The sequence below is a fragment of the Camelus bactrianus genome, chromosome 9 (assembly GCF_048773025.1).
Source record: "Camelus bactrianus isolate YW-2024 breed Bactrian camel chromosome 9, ASM4877302v1, whole genome shotgun sequence".
Taxonomy (NCBI): Eukaryota; Metazoa; Chordata; class Mammalia; order Artiodactyla; family Camelidae; genus Camelus; species Camelus bactrianus.
This window is the reverse complement of record NC_133547.1, coordinates 43,648,350-43,669,891: the sequence shown is the minus strand read 5'-3', so window position 1 is coordinate 43,669,891 and position 21,542 is coordinate 43,648,350. Positions and strand designations below refer to the sequence as shown.

Sequence of the window (21,542 nt, the reverse complement as noted above, 5' to 3'; positions counted from 1 at the left end):
ACAACAACAAAAATAATTCAAAAATGGGTAGTGGACTTGCACAGACTTCTCCAAAGATATACAGATGCCCAGTAACCACATAAAATGATGTCCAACATTACTAATCATTAGAGAAATACAAATCAAAACCATTATGAGATATCACTTCACATCCACAAAGATGGCTATTTTTTTTTTTTAAAGAAGGAAAATAACCAGTGTTGGCAAGGATGAAGGATGTAGGAAAACTGAACTCTTGTACATTGCTGGTGGGAATGGAAAATGGTGTAACCACTGTGCAAAACAGTCTGGTGGTTCCTCAAAAAGTTAAACATAGAATTATCATATGACCCAGCAATGCCACTTCTAGTTTTATAACAAAAGGAATTGAAAACAAGGACTTAAACACTTGTACGCCAATGTTCAGAGGATTATTATTCACAACAGCCAAAAGGTGGTAACAACTCAAGCGTCTATCAACAGATAAACAAAATGTGTATATATACACACATACAATGGAACATTAATCAGCTGCAAAAAGTAATGAAGCTCTAATACATGCCACAGCATGGGTGAAAAACATTAGGGTTAAGTGAAAGAAGCCCATTACAAAAATCCACATAGTGTATGTGATGAATATGACATGCTAGAATAGGCAAATCCGTAAAGACAGAAAGTAAATTAGTTGCTGCCCAAGGTCGTAGTGGTAGAAGCAGTTGGAGGAGAACGGCCATTGACTGCTAACAGGTACTGGGCTTCATTTTAGGGTGATGATAATGTTCTAAAACTGATTGCAGGGGGCAGGGTATAGCTCAGTGGTAGAGCATGTGCTTAACATGCACAAGCTCCTGGGTTCAATCCCCAGTACCTCCATTTAAATCAATCAATCAATCAATCAATCAATCTGATTGCAGTAATGGTTCACAAACCTGTGAACATACTGAAGACCACTGAACTGTATACTTTAAATGGCTGAACTATATGGTATGTGAACTATACCTCAAGTTGTTAAAAAAAAAAAAATCAGCTGTAAGAACAAGGATCCAGCCATAGGAATCTTTTATATCCAAAGATGCATCAAGATAAACTATCCCTAATCCTGCTCTTTTCACTGTTTTACTCTTTTTCCCTTTCATAATTCCAGATAACCATTCACTTCTCAAAAAAAAAAAAAAATCAAAGACAAAAAACCTCGTGTACCTACTATGTGCAGTAGTCAGCAGTGACGAATACACTAGTACAATCAGTTTCTGCCCTCAAAGAGCTTGTAACATAGTAGTTAGAAGACTTTCTTAAGAACAAGAAATGAGAATTCACAATTTACTTCCATGGCAAAACTTCTTCCTTTAGGACCAGCTCCTTAGGAAGCTGTGGCATATCTTCTGAAGCTTGTGTGTTTTCAAACATGGAAAATTTATTACAATACTTTTCAACTTACATGATTTCAGGCAAATCCTCCTAAATCCTATTTTACAGAGACCTAATATACATTGCATTACTTCAGCATGTGCCATGCATAAAAGGAAATAACAGCTCTGAATGAGTCAAATTTTGCTTTTAAAATTCCAATTTCACATCCTTACTGTATTTTCATATCTTAAACGCATAAGGCACACTGGCTTCTAATAAGTCATTAGATCTGGAAAAGTAGCAATCTAAAGTTACATAAAGTAAAATCCTTTTTAAAATATAGAATAGCAAACAACTTCAGACTAAGAAGCAGTAGAAAAAATTTTATTCTTTCAAAATTATTTTTAATCAGACTATTACTTCCCTACTATCTAAATACTTCGCTAGTACTTCTTTTCCTCTAGAATCTCTTTCACAAGTAACTATTTGTTTTCTATTTCCATCCAAATAAACACTCTTACCTGATCATATTCTGAAGCACCAGGATAAAGAGGCCATCCCAGGAACAGCTCAGCTATCACACAGCCCAATGACCACATATCAATAGCTTCACAAAATGGTAATCCAAGAATAATTTCAGGGGCTCTAACAAAAACAAAAATAGCAGATTACAAAAATAAACATTATTTTGGGAAATTAACTATGTTGACTAAGTCTTATTTTAGTATCAGGTAAAGGTACATTGATTTAATGAAACTGAAAATGATCTTTGGTATAAAATCCATAATTTGAAACTCCTGGGGCCAGATATGTTTTGGAACTCAGAACTTTTTGCATTTCAGAAAGGTACTACATATTGCATGATAAATCCCAGTGGAGCTTAAGGAAGCACCTCATAATCAAACACATTAATATTTCTGCAACAAAACATATGAACAATCACATTAAGCAAGATAAATGCTTTAAACAGCCTTACACTAATTCAAGTCAGGTCATGCCAACAAATAAGCTTATACCAAACTCAGAAAAAAGATTTTTAGCTTTGAGAGCTTTCTGAATTTTGAAATTACAGATAAGAGATTATGGATTTATTCTTTCTATTCTTAGCACCTTTTTAATTATGGAAAAATCAATTAAATGGCCTGATCAAAAAATACCCCTTTGTGACAGAAATGTCTTCCGTACAGACAGAGTGGTTGACGGTAAGGACTCTACAGCCAGACTACCAGCGTTCAAACCCTAGTTCCATTATTTAATAGCAGTAGGCAATTAATCTCTCTGTGCCTCAGGTTCCTCATTCATAAAATGGAGATGAGTACCTACTACATAAGGTTGTGGTAAGATTTAAGTAAATAAGTAATAAATAATAATGATGATGATGATAATGATGTTTAAATATTAAAGCTCTTGACCACGGCCTGGCTCATGGCAAGCACTATCTAAGTGTCAGATAAAACAATGACTTTTATTACTATATCAACACTATTTTAAAACTTTGAACTGTTTCCAGAAATATTCATCTCCATTAATGCTCTCAGTGAGAAACCCAACCATAGGGAATCGTAAAGAGAAGACTATGGTAATAACCATAAACTAAGAGCTTTATATATATAATCACATCCAAGGCAAAATTATTATCCCCATTTAAGAGGAAACAGAGGCAGACATATTAAGTAATTGGCCCAAAATCCCATAGTTAATAAGTAGCAGAGCTAGAATTTGAATCCTGGCAGTCTTGCTCTGAAGTTGAGTAAATTATTCTGCCTCCAAATGAGTAAATGTTAAATACATACCCATCTATATACATCTATTTGGCAAGGTGGTATACATGGTATTTTTCAAACTGTGACTAAAATTAACAGATAAGTGGGTTCAAAAAAAGGATGATAATAATAGGTAACTTTACTATTGACAATAATAGATGACACTTGTGTAGTGCTTACTATGTGCCATGCACTGTTCTAAGTTCTTTATAAATGAGTTCACTCAATCCTTACAACAAACCTATGAAAGCAGGCATTGCCACTATTAAGTCATCAGTTATAAGATGCATATTTTTTTCACATTTTAACATCTCTAAAATTAAGATTCTTGCAAGTGATGGTAAGTTTTAGTTTAATGGCAGATCTTTTACTTTCTTATTAGTACATAATCATATTTCATCTTATAATCATGGTATCTTAAAGTCTATATAGGAGTATCATTTCCATTTTAGAAATGAATAAACTGGGCACTGACAGGTTAAGTAACTTGCCCAAGGCTGGAGCCCAGGCAGTAGGGATTCAAGGTCTGAGTTCTTAAATACTTTATCATCTTCTCCAAATAATTTCCTTTCCTTCTTATAAGTCACAGGATTTGAATCTGTAAGGACACTCCAGATTCATATCCCTCATTTAACCGAAGCTAAATGGAAAAGCAGATCTCTCCATCAGGAACCATCTAATAGGCCATGTCTCCTCATGGAACGCCTAGGTTTCCCAAACTTTATTTTCAAGCAATGTGTGCTTACTGTTGCTTTGTGTGTACGTAGGGGGAACAAAAGACTGAGTGGGGAGGGAATAAAGCTATTGCCCTAAATAAGAATATCCTCCCTTAGGAAATAGGATAAATTAAAGGACTTCATAGGGTCTAGAAGCTTTCCCAATCCTTGCACAGAAACAGCAGAAGATCCAGGCCTGTCGAGGCTTACACTGTTTGTAAGCTAAAGGTTGAAGCACTAATCTCATCAGTTTTTGTCCTGTTTGATGTGAACTGTGGTTCTGTGAGCCAAAGAAAAAATCTTCAAGAGTGATACTCCTGTTGCTGGTGGCTAGAGCCCCGTATTACTGATGGAATTTCAGGGTTCAGTGAAATACAACCACTGTGGCATGTTTGACAGCATTAAGAAACTAGAGGGTAAGAGTACGCAGAAACATAAAAGCTTTTCTAAAACTGAAAAGGAACAAAATTTTAACTTCCACTGAGCAGAATCATTAATTTCTAAGTTCATGACAGTGCCAAAAATAGCTGGCAGGGAAAACGCAAATGGCTTTGTGCCAAAATGAAAACTGGGCTTAGAACATTCCTAAACATCAATTGAAGAGCAGCAGATTGATTCTGCCATTCCACTATACCAGGAAGACATTTTAAAACCCAAAAGGTAGGTCACAGGGAGGGGCCAGACAACCCAATAATTTACTTCTTTAAAAAGGTAGCCATACATAGTATGTGACAATTGTTAGGCTTCTAAAGCTTAGAGTTTCAGGGAAATTAAGAAAAACACTAATTCCTGCCCCCAAGTCCCAATAAACAAAAAAACCCTGAAGATTGGCTGGAGTCACTTTTTCCATTTGGTCTTACCCTGCCTTCTGGAGTAACAAAGGCAGCTAAGGATTTCCAGCAAAAGCTCACTCAAAACAGTTAACTCTACCACATCTACCATACAAAAAAGTAAGTATCAAAAGAAAAAAAAAGCAGTAAAAATAAAAATAAAATAAGGCTGCTTAGTCTATTGAGGGCTGTTCACTATCATTAGAGCCTAAAAATGTTAAGACTTACCTAAACTCTAAGAAACAAAAAGACTGACGTTATCTTCTTTTACTGAACAGAAATGAATAATTTAGAGCAAGTTCACCTTTAAAGACTGAATGTTTTAAATTGTGAATTCAGATTAAAATTCTTAATATTTTCATTACTATATCATCTTTCCTCTTGGCTTCCATTATCTCTCAATCCCTCAATATAAACTCTAGACACTAAAATTCTGGTTCTACTTCATCTATACAGTAAGACAATTACTCTTCTAAGTCCCTTTCCAGCTCTGACATTCTAGCTGGACAGTAAAAAAGACTACCTACTGAAGCACAGGAAAGAGGAAAATAAAACTGGCAGCCCTTGGTAGAAAAATGGTATTAACTGTACTTTGGACACAGTGGATCTCCTCTTTGAAGTACATTCCATCCTTAGAGAACAAATACTGGGTTGGGGGTGGGTATAGCTCAGCGGTAGAGCGCATGCTAAGCATGCACAAGGCTCTGGGTTCAATCCCTAGCATCTCCATTGAAAAAAATTTTTTAATTAAAATTAAAAAAAAAAATACTAAACAGGCTCTAATTAACCTGGTGTTAGAGACAGCAATTCATACCTTTTTATTTCCCAACTTTAAATACCTTTAAATTGAAATTTTTCACCTAGGTCGTAAAGATTTACTTCACCGAAACCCAGAGCAAGCTGCGGCTTGGATCATTTAACAGTACAAATCATTCTCTGCTCATTTTCATGAACACTCTTGTTTCTTCCTACCCATCTCAGAGCCATCAAACTTACTTATCAAATAAGAGTCGTTACATACAGTCTAACTTCCTGCATCTGTGGCTTAGGTGTAACTGTGGTTTCACTGTCAGATGAAACTGGATTGTTTGTTTGTCTAGGATGAACTGAAAACATGCCTTCCTTCTCTAGACCTTGTCCTTCCATACATAATAAAATGACCTCAGCTTTAAATAAAGGCCAACTAGTCTGTTCAGAATGGAAAAGCTTTGAGCTTGTAAGCATGGCAAACCTTTGTGCCTAGAACTCAAACCCCAGAGACGGCAACTTTTCATGAAATTAGTCTACATTTACATTTACAGCAGGCCAGGAAATAAAGTACTTTATTTGTACTGTCTGAATCATCGAGTCATGCCAGTGGCCAACAGAGACAGCATGGTGGCAAAAATGTATGTCAACTGATAGTACTTTGGCATGTTACCAGCAAGATGAAGCAATATAAACTAAACAGGAGGGTAAGAGGAAGACTGGCTCTGGAGCCAGAATGTTTCACTGGCCAAAAGGATTTCAGAGAGGTTTTCTGAAAGACAAGAGGGTAAGGACTTAATGTACTCTAATAAAGCAACAATGCAACATGAAGAGGATCACTGTGGATAAAACTAACAATAAAGAAGAACTGCATAAGTTGCTATTCTATTTGCCTTAGACTCATTATCAAGTACTACTGTGACACAACAGAACACTCGTGTTAAATCTTAAATGTAGTCATGCCCTGGATACTGAACCTCAGTATACACGGTAACTTCTCAGTAATACACAGAATGAACTCCTGTTTTTAAGGGGTATACTAAGCTCCATTTAAAATTACAGTTGGCCCTCTGTAACCACAGATACAAAACCTGTGGATGTGGAAAGCAGGCTGTACTACACCATTTTTAATAAGGGACTTGAGCATCTGTGGATTTTGGTATGGGGGTGGGGCCTGGAACCAAACCCCCACGGATAACGATGGATGACTGTACTCCTGTATCGAACAACTAAATGCAATGAATTTATAGGAAGCTTTGTTGAAGAGTAATTACTGGTGGATTTAAAATTTTGAAAATCATATTTTCTGTAAAAACAAAACAGAACAAAGTTACTCAAGGAACAGCTTAAATTAAATTAAAAGAATGAGAAAAGCAGCAAAGACCAGCAACCTAACACTGAAAAGTATTCAAATAAATTACACATTAGAGAAAGCTAAGTTGCCAGAACTAATTATCACTCAAGTGTCCTTTACCCTTTAAGAGAAAATTCCAGAAAAGAATATTTCATGAAATAATTCTTATCTCTATCACTCTTTTCAATCTTAAAATTGCTCTGCTGCCACAAGAGAATGCACTTTCTCTCTGACAGAGCAAATAGTTAAAGAACACCTGCTGGCACTGATTGGAGAAAAAGATCAAGAAAGCAAGAGCTGATCAGCCCTCATGCCTCAGCTGTGCTCTCACTCTTACCACCCCCGTGCTCACAAAATGAGATGCAGAGTTCAACACTTCAGTGCACCTATAGCGTATACTGTATATATGGGGGGGGGGGGGTTGCTCAAGGGAAAATATTAGAAGCAAAAGTAACTGGAACCTAAATACCCCAAGTCATAAATAAATAAATGGAGGTAAAATTCTCAAAATTATCCAAGCTGCCTAGAGCAGCATGAAATCAAAAACCAAAGGTCCTAAGAATTTCTTTATTCATCTCACTCAAGTAAGAAATAGCATAGTTTTATAAAACTATAAAAAAAAAAGCTAAAAATAGATGAGGGTGAATTGGAAGACTTCGTATTGTTAAGATGTCAATACTGTGCAAAGTGATTTACAGATTCAGTGCAATCCCTATCAAAAACCAAAATTCATACGGAATTTCAAGGGACTCCAAATAGACAAAACAATCTTGAAAGAGAGTAAAACTGGAGGTCTCACACTTTCTGATTTCAAAACTTATTACAAAGCTACAAGTAATCAAAAAAGCATGGTACTGGCATAAAGACAAACATTTAGAACAATGGAAGAGAATAGAGAGCCCAGAAGTAAACCCTTATATATATGGTCAAAGGGTTCTGATAAGAGTGGCAAGACCATTCAATGGAGAAAGGACAGTCATTCAGCAAATGGTGCTGGGAAAACTGAATATCCACATGCTAGAGAATGAAAATGGATCCATACTTTATACCTTACAAAAATTAAATACTTTATATCCTACAAAAATGGATCAAAGACCTAAATATAAGAGCTAAAACCATTTGAAGAAAACAGGGAAAGCTTCATGTCATTGTTTTGCCTATGATTTCTTGGATATGATACCAAAAGTACAAGCAACAACAACAAAAAAGACAAATCGGACTTCATCAAAATTTAAAACATTTTGTGCAAATAATACTATCAATAGAGTGAAAAGGCAATACTATGGAATGGGAGAAAATATCTGCAAATTATGTATCTGACCAGGGATTGATACCCAAAATATATAAAGAACAGCTACAACTCAACAACAACAAAAAATCCAATTAAAAAATGGACAAGGGACTTAGACATTTCTCCAAAGATATACAGATGGCCAATAAGCACATGAAATGATGCTCACTATCACTAATCATTAGGGAAATACAAATCAAAACCACATCATTTCACATACATAAGGATGGCTATTATCAAAAAAAGAAAAAGAAAAAAAGAGAGAGAAAGAAAGGAAGAAAGGAAGAAAGAAAGGAAGAAAAATTAAGAAAGAAGGAAAGAAAGAAAGAAAATAAATAACAAGTTCTGGTGAGGATAAGAAGAAATTGGAATCCTCATGCACTGCTGGTGGGAGTGTAACATCGTGCAGTGGCTGTGGAAGAGTTTTTTTGGTGGTTCCTCAAAAAGTCAAACAAAGAATTACCATGTGACCCAGAAATTCTACTTCTACCTTTGTAACCAAAGGAATTGAAAACAAGGACTTAAACACTCATATGCCAATGTTCATAGCACCATTATTCACAGCAGCCAAAAGGTGGTGACAACTCAAGTGTCCATCAATAGATAAACAACAAAATGTGGTGTATACATGCAATGGAATATTACTCAGTCCTAAAAAGGAATGAAATTCTGATACATGCTACAGAATTTCAAGGATTAACCTTGAAAACATTTTGCTAAGTGAAATAAGCCAGACCCGGAGGGACAAACATTGTATAATTCCACTTAATTGCAATATCTAGAACAAGCAAATTTATAGAGACACAAAGTCCAACAGAGGTAACAGGTAGGAGGATGGGTAGTTACTGGTTAATGGTTACAGAGTTTCTGTTTTGGGTGATGAAAAATTTTGGAAATAGAGGTAATGGCTATACAATATTGTGAATGTACTTCACAACATTGAATGGTATACTTAAAAATGGTTAAAATGGTAAATGTCATATTAGGCAGATTTTACCACAATTGAAAAACAAAAAATATGTAGATGGCATATTTTCTGAGTCCACGTACAGGTTAAAATACCCTTACATTATTTTCACAGATAATATAAAATTCTTAGTTCAGAATTTCTATTTCCTCAAAATTTATTATAGGCATTTGACATGTTAGACGTATCTCCTGATAAACATTTTGTGGGTTATCTCTTGTTTAGTGTTTCACTTCTTGATTGGATGAATGTACAATTTGTGTTTAATGCATGATCGTTAAAATATCCTTAAAATTAATAAGTGGAAAGAAAAATGAGGTACTGAAAAATAACAAGCTCATTTAAAGACATTCCCCTCTTCTTTCAGTAATGTCCCTCCATTACAGTACAGACAAAATTCTGTATACCAGCATTTAAGGACCGTCCCAATAATTATTATATATTGAAAAGGTAGCTTTATTAGAAGTACCAATCTGGAAATATAAATCGCTAAAGTGAAAGATGCTTGGGTCAAGGCCATTTTAAAACCAAATAAATTCATGTCCAAATAAATTCAAAGTAATCTGAGAATCTTAGAACAAGAAGAGACCTTAGCAATCATCTAATCTAATTCTCTTTATTATGCAAGAAAGAAAGCATAAAATAAAATGTTGCTAGAGTTAAACCTGGAATTATTCCCAAGGCATCACACCTGCCAAGATAGGAATTTGGAAAAAAGTAGCATCATATGCCCAAATCCATCACAAATAAGTAAACATCTTTATATATTTGAAGACACTTTAAAATGGGAAAATCAGGTATAATGGTAGTAAAGAAAGAGCCAGATGCTAGTATAATTCAACTAGGAAAAACCCTCAAAATCGGAGTGAATTAATTTTTCTAGTGTTAAATAAAATTTCAGAAATAATGTTACATATAGGAATGCCACACACATGGAATGAACCAAAACATATTTATCCTACGCTGTGTTGAAATCTGTAAGTAAATTCACTGTTATATATAGCCCTTTGTAATACATGTTAAGTATAAAGACAGAACTCTAATCTAAGACACGTTTTTTTAGCATTTGCCACTTGCCTGTAGTAACGTGACTGTAAGTAGGTTGAGCACACAGCTTTGGAAACGTGACTAGCAGAACCAAAGTCAATGACCTTCACTCGGTAGGGCTGGCGCACTGGATCGACGAGCATTATGTTTTCAGGCTTAAGGTCAGCGTGAATCAGACCAAGGCTCTTGAGCTTCATCAGGGCCGTGGCCACCTGCTGCAAGATTGGTCTGATGTACTTGAGTGGCAGTGGGCTAAACTTGTTCTGCTTTAGGAAATCATATAAGTTCTGCTCCAGCATCTCAAACACAAGGCAGGTATGATTCTTATGTTGAAAGCACTCGTAAGAACGGACAAAGTTATACTCATCAGCATTTTCACTGCTTAGGCGGGAAAGGATGCTCACTTCAATCTGCCCTTGTCTGGCATAGGACGGGTGGTTCTTCAAGATTTTAATAGCCACAATTTCCTTGGTGCTCCGCTTCCAGCACTTAGCTACCTGTCCAAATGTTCCCCGGCCTAGGAACTCCAAGACTTCATAGCTGTTGGTCATAGAGCAAAGGATCTCATGCTGGACCAGCTGGTAATCCCCTTCTCCGCTGGAACTGCTACTCTTCGTGGTCACAGTGGTGGTCGTGGCAGCAGCACCCACCACAGTTCTATTTTGCAGCATGAGAGGGGGATGTTCTTCTATGATCTGCACACTACCGTTGCTGTCAACTTCCTCACTTTTTCTTTTCAATCCACATTTTTGATATGGCTCAAGCAAAGAAACGTTGCTTCTGTGAGTCAGGGTCTGGCTGCTTTGGAAGGTTGATGTAGCAGCACTGGCCGAGCTATCAGCGGCTGTTACAACAATATGGTCCACTGCAGGAGCTGGGAGGACGAGGCCCTGGTCGTAAGCAGGGATATTGAAATTTGCTACCTGGTGAGAGGAGTTGGCTTGCCCTTGTGTGGCTGGGAGGGTTTTGCTGTGGGTATAATATTTGTCGTTGCTGTTCTGTCCAGAAACATCCCAGCCAGAGGGCTCTATTTTCAGTTTCTTTGCACTACAGAAGGCACTCGACGACACCGATGGGGGGGAAAACACCTGCAGCTGTGATGCCATACCTACATCGAGAAAGAGGAAAGAATTAGACCCTCAACTTTATACCCATCCCCTCAATTGGTACATAAGAAATCTTTCAGTTCAGAAAAACCACAAGTAAACATATACCTGGCTGGGGTTTTACTTTATACATTTTCCAAGACATGTTTTCCTATTAATAGAAGGATAAACACTTTGGTCTAATTACACATCAATCACCCTTTGAGACTCAGCAATAATAGGAAACTGTTGAAAGAGTATAAACATCTACAATATTTATAAAATAAAAACAGTAACAATAATAATAGCTTAGATGATTGATCACTTACTATGTGCCAAGTGGTAGTCTTAGCACTTCACACACATTACTCATTTAATTCTCACCACAACCCTTTGAAAATACTATCATTATTTCCATTTTACAGATGAGGAAACTAAGGCACAGAGCAGTGAAAGTAATTTGCCCAAAATTACACAGCTATTAAATGGTAGCACTGAAATTCAAGACCAGGCTCTTTTGTTCCAGAGTTCATTCCAGAGCTCTGTCTTCATTCCTGCCCTGAGTAACTTTTTAATCAATTACTTAAATTTAGCAATAGATGGCATGCTTATAAAACTCACAGATGAACCAAATTTGGGCAGGATACTCAACATTGCTAAATAACAGGTCCAAAAAGATCACAAGGAGCAGACGTCATAAGGTGAATCTAGCAGACGACATTTAACACAAATATAGATTCCCTACTTAGGTCCAAAATTTGGCAAGCACAAAGCACAAGGATAAGAGATATAAGGTTTAGCAGGAGAATATATGAAAAACAGTTTGTTAGTAAGAGGAAACATTATGTAATAATGTTCCCCTCCCCTCAAAAGCTAATTCAATCTTAAACTATATTCACAGAAGTAGTAGTGTCCAGAAAGTGGAAGACAAAGTGAAGGCAATTCACTCTGCTCAGATCACACATAAAATAGGGTCTAGGTCTCACCACTACATTGTAAGAGGACCACTGATAAGCTGACCAGAAGAAAAGAAATCAGGATGACGTGAAGCCTAGAGAGACTCTTCTAAAGAACCACGGGAAGTTATTCTTAGAAAAATATGAAGAAAGAGAGTGAGAACAGCCCACCTTTCTGTTCCTAAATGACCCACAGACATCTTAAGCTCAATAAACCCAAAGACTAATCCCAAAGCTAATACTTTCAGAACAAAGTCCAAACATTTACCATAGCATACAAGCCATTTCATATTTATCTTCCCCCTTCTCAACCATACAACCTTCAGATGCCTTGGGGCTCCACAGTAATCCCTCTTCTCTTGCTCCACACTTCCCCCTTTTCAATAACTACTTCCCAGAACTGGTCATCTGCGAAAAATTCTCAAATCTCTCTCTAACCCAGACTTCTCTTGAACTCCAAAGCCTTATTTACAAATGACCACTCCACACATTAACTTACACACATCTCAAATGCAACATGTCCAATATTATACTTTTGAAGCCTCCACCCCACGCCCAGTTTCCTACCTCAATTATGGACCACCATACATCTAAAACCTCAAGCCAAAAAACAAGGAGGAAATGAGTCTCAGTTCCCTCATTTGTAAAATGGTGACAGCAATACCTACCTTAGAGGGTTATTCTGAGAATGATTTAATACATGTGACGTGCTTAGTGCCTAGAACTCATTTAATATTATTATCCTGACTCATTCCCCTCCCTTATTCCTCTCCCTTAATCCCCCATATCTAATCTATAACCAAATTTTATCATTCTACCTCCTAAGCATGTTTCAAATCAGCCATTTTTCTCTACCCTTATTGGAATTTTTCTAGTTCAAACTGCCAGTAGCCTCCCAACTCATCTCGAATGCACTCAGGGGATCTTTGTTTTTAAACTATGTAAATCAGAGGACCGCTCTTTCTGAACCACCTCCCTCCCTCTGCCTCCAGGGTTTTTCACTGCTTTGGGGATAAAATCCAAAATCCTAAACCTGCCTTAAAAAGCTCACCAAATATCGGGTTGCTGTGTCCTAAAATCTCCCCACCTCAATTCCTCCATTCCAGCCATACTGCCCTTCTTTCAGTTCCTGGAAGGCCCTCTAACATGTAGAAGACTTTCTGCTAGGAAAACTGTTTCCCAAGTCTCGCACTCATAAAATACACTCTCCACAATCACCACCACCAGTGCCGCCCCTCCCCCACCATGCACTCCCATAATACTGTGTACCTACCTTATAACATGAATGTTACGTGTAATGTTACATTTCCAGCTACAGTAAAATTTCCAGGAGGGCAGGTACCATACCTGTCTTGTTCTTTTGCTTATATTGCCAGAATCTACCACAGATTCTGGCAATATACAGGCAGACACTCAGGGTGTTTTGACCCCTGCCTACCAACCTCAAGTCTACCTCCTACTACTCATGTTATAAAGTGCAAGATTTTCAAATGCTTGTTTTGTTTTCTTAAGTCCCTCTCTTTTATCCACTTGGCCCTTGAGATAGGGGGGAAGTCTCCACTCTAGTACATACAGTATAACTTTGTTAGTCATAAGAGAATAAATACACACAACCAGAAAGGAAGGAAACATGACAAGGGATGTTACAGAACATAAAAAAGCAAAAGTATACATCTCTTCGTGCCTGAATGCAACTAATAACCATCTGCACTGGACCAAATAGCTGGAAGGAAGAACAAATCCTAAACTTTCCATTTTAAAATGTGCTCTGGATTTACTTTAAACAAGAGTTTCCATAATTTACATGAACCTGGAGGGTAAAAAAGTGTAAATTAAAAGATAAAGTTACTGCAATTTAACTCCTAGTTTACAAATTTACAAATCATCTTGTTCTACCTATATCACTGACATAATATCAAATTATAATAAAGGAAAAACTGAAATCAAGTAGTGCCTTTACAAAATACATGCAAAAATATTTATCATAAAATCAAGTCAATTTTTGAACAGTGAAAGTAAGCAGATTTTTCAAATTTGTTTTCCATATCTGGTGAGTTACTAATTTTAACAATCTATCAAAAAACACAAGCACAACCTTTATGTACCTAAAAGTATTTAGTAAAAGAATTTGAATACAAAATTTGCAGTGTGTAGCTATGTCTAGGAATACGGAGGCTCAAAGTAATAAAACTGAAAAGAATTCATTAAGTGTAATACCAAATTTTTAAAGTATGATCATAACTAGACACTTTTTAAAAATACTGCATTTACCAGAGGAATGTTACTGACAACTTTTCACCCAATGAACAAAATAATAGATACTAATGGCTTAAAATCTTCACACTGAGCACTGCAAAAAGCACTAGTTCTAGAAGACTGATCTGAAAGTTTAAGTATATAAATGAATATAATTCTTAATGACAAGCTTAAGTCTACCACAAGGGAAAGAATCCAGAATTTCATTGGCCTTCCCCCCAGCAAGGCTGTGTGGTCCTTAAGTCAATGTCATGCCACTAGGACTCTTACAGTGTGGCTAAGACTCATCCTGACCTCAACTAGCACTAGGTGAGAAGAAAATACGGAATCAAAATTGCCTAGAAAAATCAACTCTCTGACTTATGTAACACTCTGAAATTCAGCTAAAAAACAGACATTTCTAGGCACAAAACAAAGATACTATGTTCCATAAAATTTGCTTTGCAAATGGGGAGACACTTTTCTTCCTAGGCTGAGACTTCTCAAACAAAAATATGGAACAGAATTAACATCTGTGAAAAACTTACTACGTATCAGATTCTGTTAAGCAAATTACACGTATTTTCAATTCACGTAAGAATAGCTCCCAATAAACTAAAAGCTAAACTCCTGAAAATGTTGCACCTTTTGACTCCAGCAATATACTCGTCTTTTCATTTCAAACTTGACTTTCTAAGGATTTAACCATATAAATAAAATGACAAATTTGCCAACTGCATTAATCCTAAACTAGAATAGACAAAAGGCAACTGGTACTTACGTACTGCTAAAAAAAGAATTGAATTTTTCTAGAATCCAAGGCTTTCAAAAACAGTCAAATTAACAGCCTCTCCACTCCCTGCCATGGTCACAACTATTTAACAACATTTACTGGGTGCCTCACCCTATGGGCACTACAGGTAGATAATCTTACTATAAAGAATTCAAATATTACAACTATGAATGAAACAGTTAGATTTGACAACCAAGGTAATCATCTGACAATGTTTTGCCCTTAGTCTTTAGTAACTTTCCTCTTTCCCCCTGACACAACAAAAACAAATTTCTACTGCTTCTGCTTGGTGACATCTTTGCCCTTTTAATCAATTAAACAATTGGTGACCTAAATAACCTAAAATCAGTACTGTATATTGATTTCTTCCTCTAGCACTTGTCCTTGACTGACATGTACACAGATGTACATATTTTCCATCACAGTGATATATAAAGCGTATGCATATCATTAAAGTGGGTAAATAAGAACACACATTGTGTAAAAATAAAGGAAGCTAAGGTTGGGTAATGCTTTCACCGGAACACCAAATCTCTTCTCATTCCACCCTTACCGCACAATCCCGGACTATTTACTTCAATAGCCTAACTTGTCTCCCTCACCTGGTACCCTCAAGCTCCTTTTTAAGCTCCCTTCTCCCAATTCATTCTTCACCTTAACAACTGAAGCTTTTAAAAATGTATAACTATTCCCCCATTTACAACCTTAGGATAAAGTCCAAAGTCTCTAACTTGCATTGTCAGACTTTGTAAGATCTCGACTCTGATTGTTTTTTTAGTCTTTCTCCCCCAGGCACTCTCTCTTTCAGTGGTACTAAATGTCTCTGGGTCTAGAGTAGGCCTTGATTTCTCTGCTTCAGTTCCTTCACATAGAATGTCCTCTCTCAGAACCTCATTTTACCGTCTAAGCCTTCACTTCTTCTAACCACTACTTATCCTTTTGGCCTCTGCCTACAGCTTACTTTTTCAGTGCAGCACACAGGCCGTTGGTCTGGATCAAAATCTACTCCCTCCATCCCAGGCACGCGATTAGACTACATTTAGCCATCTCTCTCCAACAGAAAGTGATGTACCAGCCTTTGGTGTTCCTTTCCCTTTCCACCAGCAGGAACCCATAGAGACCCAGTTTCCACCATGAGACAACACCCAAGGGATGGCAGAGCAGCCAGATGGAAAGAACATGGAAGCCTGAATGATCACGTAGAGCTGCCCACCAGGAGCGCTCACTTCGACCTGGAACATTTAGTTCAGGCTGTTACATGAGAGAAAAACGATTTTCCTTCAGCTAGATTACTGTTTAGTCAGCCCTACGCTGACAAACACACCTAGAGAAGCTTTCTCCAGACCAGCTCGTACTAGGCTAAGGTTCCTGATAAAGGCACCCACAGCATCCTCTACTACTTCCTAGCACTTAACACACTTGTGCTTACTGATTTCATTTATTCATTTAACTTACACCGAGCACCCAGTATGTCTGCCTGGCACTGTTCTAGAGCCCAGTGATAGCAATGGTGTTCCAGATGGACAAGATCCTTTATCTTCTGGAGTTTACTTTCTATTGGGGAGACAAACACGTCCCCTCACCCAAGAAAACAGCAGCTAGTGATAAAGGTTATAATGAAAACAAACACAGTGATATGATAGAGATGGTGGGAGGATGAGAGATACTCTGGATTTGGTGGTCAGGGAAGGCACTGTAGGATGGTGGCACTTAAAGCTGAGACCTACTTGACAAGAAGGGGCCATTTCAGCAAAAGAAATAGTGCCAAGATACATTCTTGGCCTATTTGAAAAAGAGACCAGTATGGATGGAATCAAACAAGGGAAAATATAGTAGAAGCAGGGCCCAAAGAGGCAGACAAGGGCCAGATCACATACTGACTTGCAGGCCACTCTGAATTTTATTCTAAGTATGACTATTTGTAATTATTTATTTACAAGTTGACTTCAAAACTGCCAGTTCTCTGAGGGTAATTCTAGATGGCAGAGTAGGTATTTTTCGTGTGTGTGTGTGTATTACCAGCATTCATCACAACTGCTGGCATACAGCATGTGTCAAACGTTTGCTAAAATGAATGACTATAACAGGATCACATTACTTCTCCACACATGCATGTAAAGGAACCTCAGAAGTCAGCCTGACTTAAATTAGAGAAATGCTCACATGTCAAGATAGAAATTAGAGTCTCTTGTCTACAAGAGACCACCTTTCTAAGTATAGCGATCCAGAAGGAAAAAATAAGCTTGAAACTCTAAGGACAGCACTTGAATCAAAGTCCCCCACCCTCTTTCCTGTAGCACTTCCTTCATATGGAACCAAGTGAAACAAGCCAGTTCCCCAACTAGTTCGCAAAAACAGGGTGTGGAAAATGTAGCCTTAGTTGACAAAGGAGTAACTCTACAATTCTATATAATTTCCAGCCATTTTAACCAATTTTGTAATATTTTGGTACACTGGCTGAGGGGTGCTTTCCCTAGGCAGGATGTTTTTCCCCTAAATTTCAACAGTTCTCTTAGATTTATTTGGAATGACTAATCTACAGCAACAGAACAAAAGAAAAACAGGCGCTTCTGTGTCTGGTAAAATGGTACTTTCTTAGCATGTGCACAGGACAGTCTACAAGGTGTATAAAGTTAAGAATAAAGAAAATTATATCTCGAGGAGTTTCCAGCGTAAGAAAAGTGACAAATTAACAAAGGATAGGTCAATATGAAACAAAAACACTAAGAGAGGACCTGTTCAGATCAGCCAGAAAAGGCCTAAGGAAAACAAGACTTAAGTAAGGTAACAACAGTTTGGCAGAGAGAAGGTAGAAGCAGCACTTACAGATGAATGAGATAACTTCTGCCAGTATATCAGGGGATGTGGAAAACTGAAACATGTTTAGAGTAAGATGTATTTGATTGGAGCAGAAGATATATTGGCAAAAAAGTACAGGGATTCTTACAGCTAAAATGTATCTTAAGAGATTCTAAAACCCCCTAATTCCAAGATGAAAAACAGTAGACACAAGAAAGTCAAATAAGTTTCACACAGAGCTGGTGAGTAGTACTGTTGGCAAATGATTCAGGGTTTCTGATTCTTTTTCATTAAGCACAGTGGGAAAGCACTGTACCAGGTGCCCTTGAAGAATCCAAAAGAAATACACATAAGTTTTCCTATCTTCAAAGAACTCAGAATGTTGCTGAGGTGATATGACACACAAAAAAGAAAAATACAAAAACAGGATGTAATTTTTTTTTAAGTGTCAAATTATGCTCTACCAAAATACATAGGCATTTAGGAAGCTGGGAGATTAGGAACAAAAAACAAAAACAAAAAAGGAACCGAAAAGCAAATCAGTGATTGTTGAAGTGGTATGATAGAAAAATTATTTTGATGACTTGTGTTCAGAATGGCATGAAATGTAAAGAAAGAAACTGGGGAGGAATTAATAATTGCAACTTTGAAAAAAAGGATTGCTTTATATAGTCATGAAAATGAAAATAAAAGGGCAGATAAGGAAGTTCATCTTTGCAAAATTACTTCAAATTACAAAAGGACCAGTTACAATATGTAACTAAAAACAAGTTGCACAAGTTCCAAGTGTAAGAAGCTTATAGGACAGGTTTGGCTCACTAATTTCTACTAACCCAACCACTGACTAAACTGTGCTTATGAAAACAAAACCACAGAATAAAAGAATTCTGTTTTCCAGAGAATTGTGAACCTTGAGATTATCTTCTTTTCTTTTAGGAGAGAGTCCCAGTTTGGTTTTAAACCTCAAGTTACCAATCTGCTTGCTTTGCAACCCATAAAACTACAATGTCCAAAGACAGGATGAACTATTCATGAAGCTATCACCAGCAAAAGTAGTACTTACTAACCAGAGGCAGTATATTTACAAGATCTTATTCACCATTTCACTCGTCTGCTGCTCTTTACTGGCTTGGCTGCCTCCAGTTCCAACCACAAGTACTTTACCAAAATATCCTTCAAGCCAGGAACAGTATTTTAAAGTCAATGATAACCCCCATCATACCATCATAGCAGTCTTTTTCCAACACTGAACCCTGAGATGATTACATGTATATACAAAATCACCAGCTGAATTAACAACTATTAGATAAAATGACTTGTTAGATTTTTAAACGTTTTACAGAAAGCCTTAGACCTACAAACGAAAAGAGCTAGTAATGATATGCATTCTCTATAATCTTAAGAAAAAAACCAAAACACTACAGACCAGGAATCAAAAATAGCTTTACACAAACAAGAGCAAAATTGTAGGTTTTGTTGAGGGCATCAGCCACTTAATTTAACCCCTCTTCATCAGAAGCAGTCAGCCATGCTGCTGTTTTCATCAGTTACTAGGAAACAAATAAGATAAAGGACAGATTGGGCACAAGAGTCTATGGTCGAAACTAATATTTTGATGCAATTATTGAAAATTCCTAAAGTGTCACTAAGAAAAAGCATCTAGGGCTGCCTCAAAATGAGTATCTACAACTGAGTCAGTGGTTTAAGTGGAGGAAAGACACACTGGAACTTGGGGTTGTTTTTTTCCCCTTCTCTAGCCCCTCCTCCTGCCCCCACCTTAACAGGAAAGAAAGCGCGCCCAGCATAAACACAGGCCAAAGCTCACGGTTTGTCACCACAACAAACTGGAGGTTACACCAGCGCTCCTGGAAACCGAGCCCCAGGTCTTGGTTGCTAGGCTCAAAAAGAGCCTCTTTCCCACAAACCTGTGAACTGAGGGGGCGGGGGGGGGGGCGGGGAGGGCTTACCCAAGAGTTTTGGTTGTTTCCTCACCCCCCCCCTTTTTTTTTTAAACGAAAGCTTTGGAAAAGTGGCGACAGACAGCAAAAGTTTCCCTTTGAGCCAGACCTCTAGATCTGCCTTGCACAGCTGTACACTAGGTGGGCCGGTCCCACGTAGTCTCCAACCATCATTACAATTTACAAACCTAACGATTAAAGAACAGGAGCGAAGAGGATGAGAAGGCTTCCACACCCACCCCACCGCCGCCGTCCTCTCCAGACACCGCTTCCTGGTCCCCAACAGCACAAATAACCGAAAACCATGGCGCTAAGAGGGGCTGTGAAATCTACACGCACCAGCCACACTGGGAACCCGCCACGACAGCCGGGAAAAAACTGGCGGGGCGAGGAGACGCCAGGCGGCCCCCTGTCATCTAAGGACAACAACACGCCCAGGAAAGAAGTGGCAGGAGACTGGGGGAGTTGCCCCGAAAACAAACCCCGAGCCTCCCCACTTTCCTGGGAACGCCATCCTCTCCGCAGCCGGGAGCGGCCGGGTCCCGGGTGGGGGCCGCTGAAGGAGGCGCCCCCCGCAGGCCGGGCGACCCGGAGAGCCCGCAGCCGGCCCAGCCCCTCCTCGGGGAGTCTATGAGAGGTCGCTCCCCGCCGCGGCCCCTGCCCGCCCGCCCGCCGCAACTCACCGCCGGTGTGTCTGGTTCTCAGCCGCGAGCTGGGGCTGCCGTGAGGAGGCGGCGGAGGAGACGAGATCCGGGGCCCCGCCGCCGGGTCATCATACCCCCCGCGCGAGCCGGCCCGGGCCCCGGCCCCTGCCCCCCGGAGCCGTCCCCGCGCCCGTCCCGCGGGGGGAGCCCCCTCAGCCTCCCGCCCGCTCCGCCGCCCGGCCCCTCGCCGCCGCCGCCGCCGCCGCCTCAGCCCCGCGCGCTCCCGCCTCGGCCTCCCACTGCCGTCCGGGGCCACCACCCGGCCCCTTGCTCCGCAGCCGCCGTTGTCGCCAGACCCGACGAGCTGAGCGCCGAGCAGCCGCCCCTATCCGGCCGGCCCCGCCTCGCGGGAACTAGTCCCCCGCCCCGCGCCATGACACCTACTGAGGCGGAAGTGCCGGAGAGCCGGTGGGTTAGGACGACTGCATAGTACTGATGGGACTGGGAGTGGGTGGGCCTCCGTGGGGAGCCAGCGTGGATCGAGGGCGGGGGTCGGATTCCCCGCCCCCTCCGCACGGTCGACTTCGCGGTGATTTAAAGGTGCTTGGTGGCAGTGTGGGGTCCAGCTTTAAAATGTCATCCCCGCCAGTGTGACATCACCAGCCGCTAGTGTGACACCCCCAGAGATTGGGCAGCGCGCGGGGAGGCAGTGCCTACCCGGGAAGCCCCCTGCTGGTGAAAAATCACCTAGGTTTAGGCTTTAATGTTTCGTTGCCTTCCGGAGACGGTCTAGCTGAGTGACAGCCGCGTTTGGGATCCTTAAGCCTCCAAGCACATTAGAAGCCCCCTTAGGGTACTCTCCCATTGCCGCCTTGGGGCCCTGGGTTTGTATTAGGAGGTGAGAAAGAGTAGCAGTGCTCTGAACCCAACCCCTCAAAACCTGCAGTGAGCTTATACTACCATAATTTTCTTGCGTCTACCAGGAGATAGTAAAGCCAGGTATTCAGGAAATGGAATGCGTTGGGCAC

General features: G+C 39.4%; 1 protein-coding gene and 1 non-coding gene across 4 annotated transcripts in view; one reads left to right on the top strand and one right to left on the bottom strand.

The window, feature by feature from the left end:
* The window catches only part of HIPK1 (homeodomain interacting protein kinase 1), a 47,879-nt gene extending 27,136 nt beyond the window's left edge, over positions 1–20,743 (bottom strand). Inside the window, exons 1-3 of one of the 3 annotated variants that reach the window (XM_074370224.1) lie at positions 20,554–20,743; positions 10,075–11,152; positions 1,851–1,974 (exon numbers count right to left, since the gene is read on the bottom strand). In XM_074370224.1, coding sequence (XP_074226325.1) covers positions 1,851–1,974; positions 10,075–11,150 — 1,200 coding nt within the window. In that variant the 5' untranslated portion in view covers positions 11,151–11,152; positions 20,554–20,743. The remainder of the gene's footprint in view (positions 1–1,850; positions 1,975–10,074; positions 11,153–20,553) is intronic. The other 2 variants (XM_074370222.1, XM_074370221.1) reach the window with 2 other exon arrangements.
* Positions 777–852, top strand: TRNAV-AAC (transfer RNA valine (anticodon AAC)). Its single transcript has one exon. It is a non-coding gene; the product is annotated as a tRNA-Val (tRNA).
* Positions 20,744–21,542: the final 799 nt, after the last annotated feature.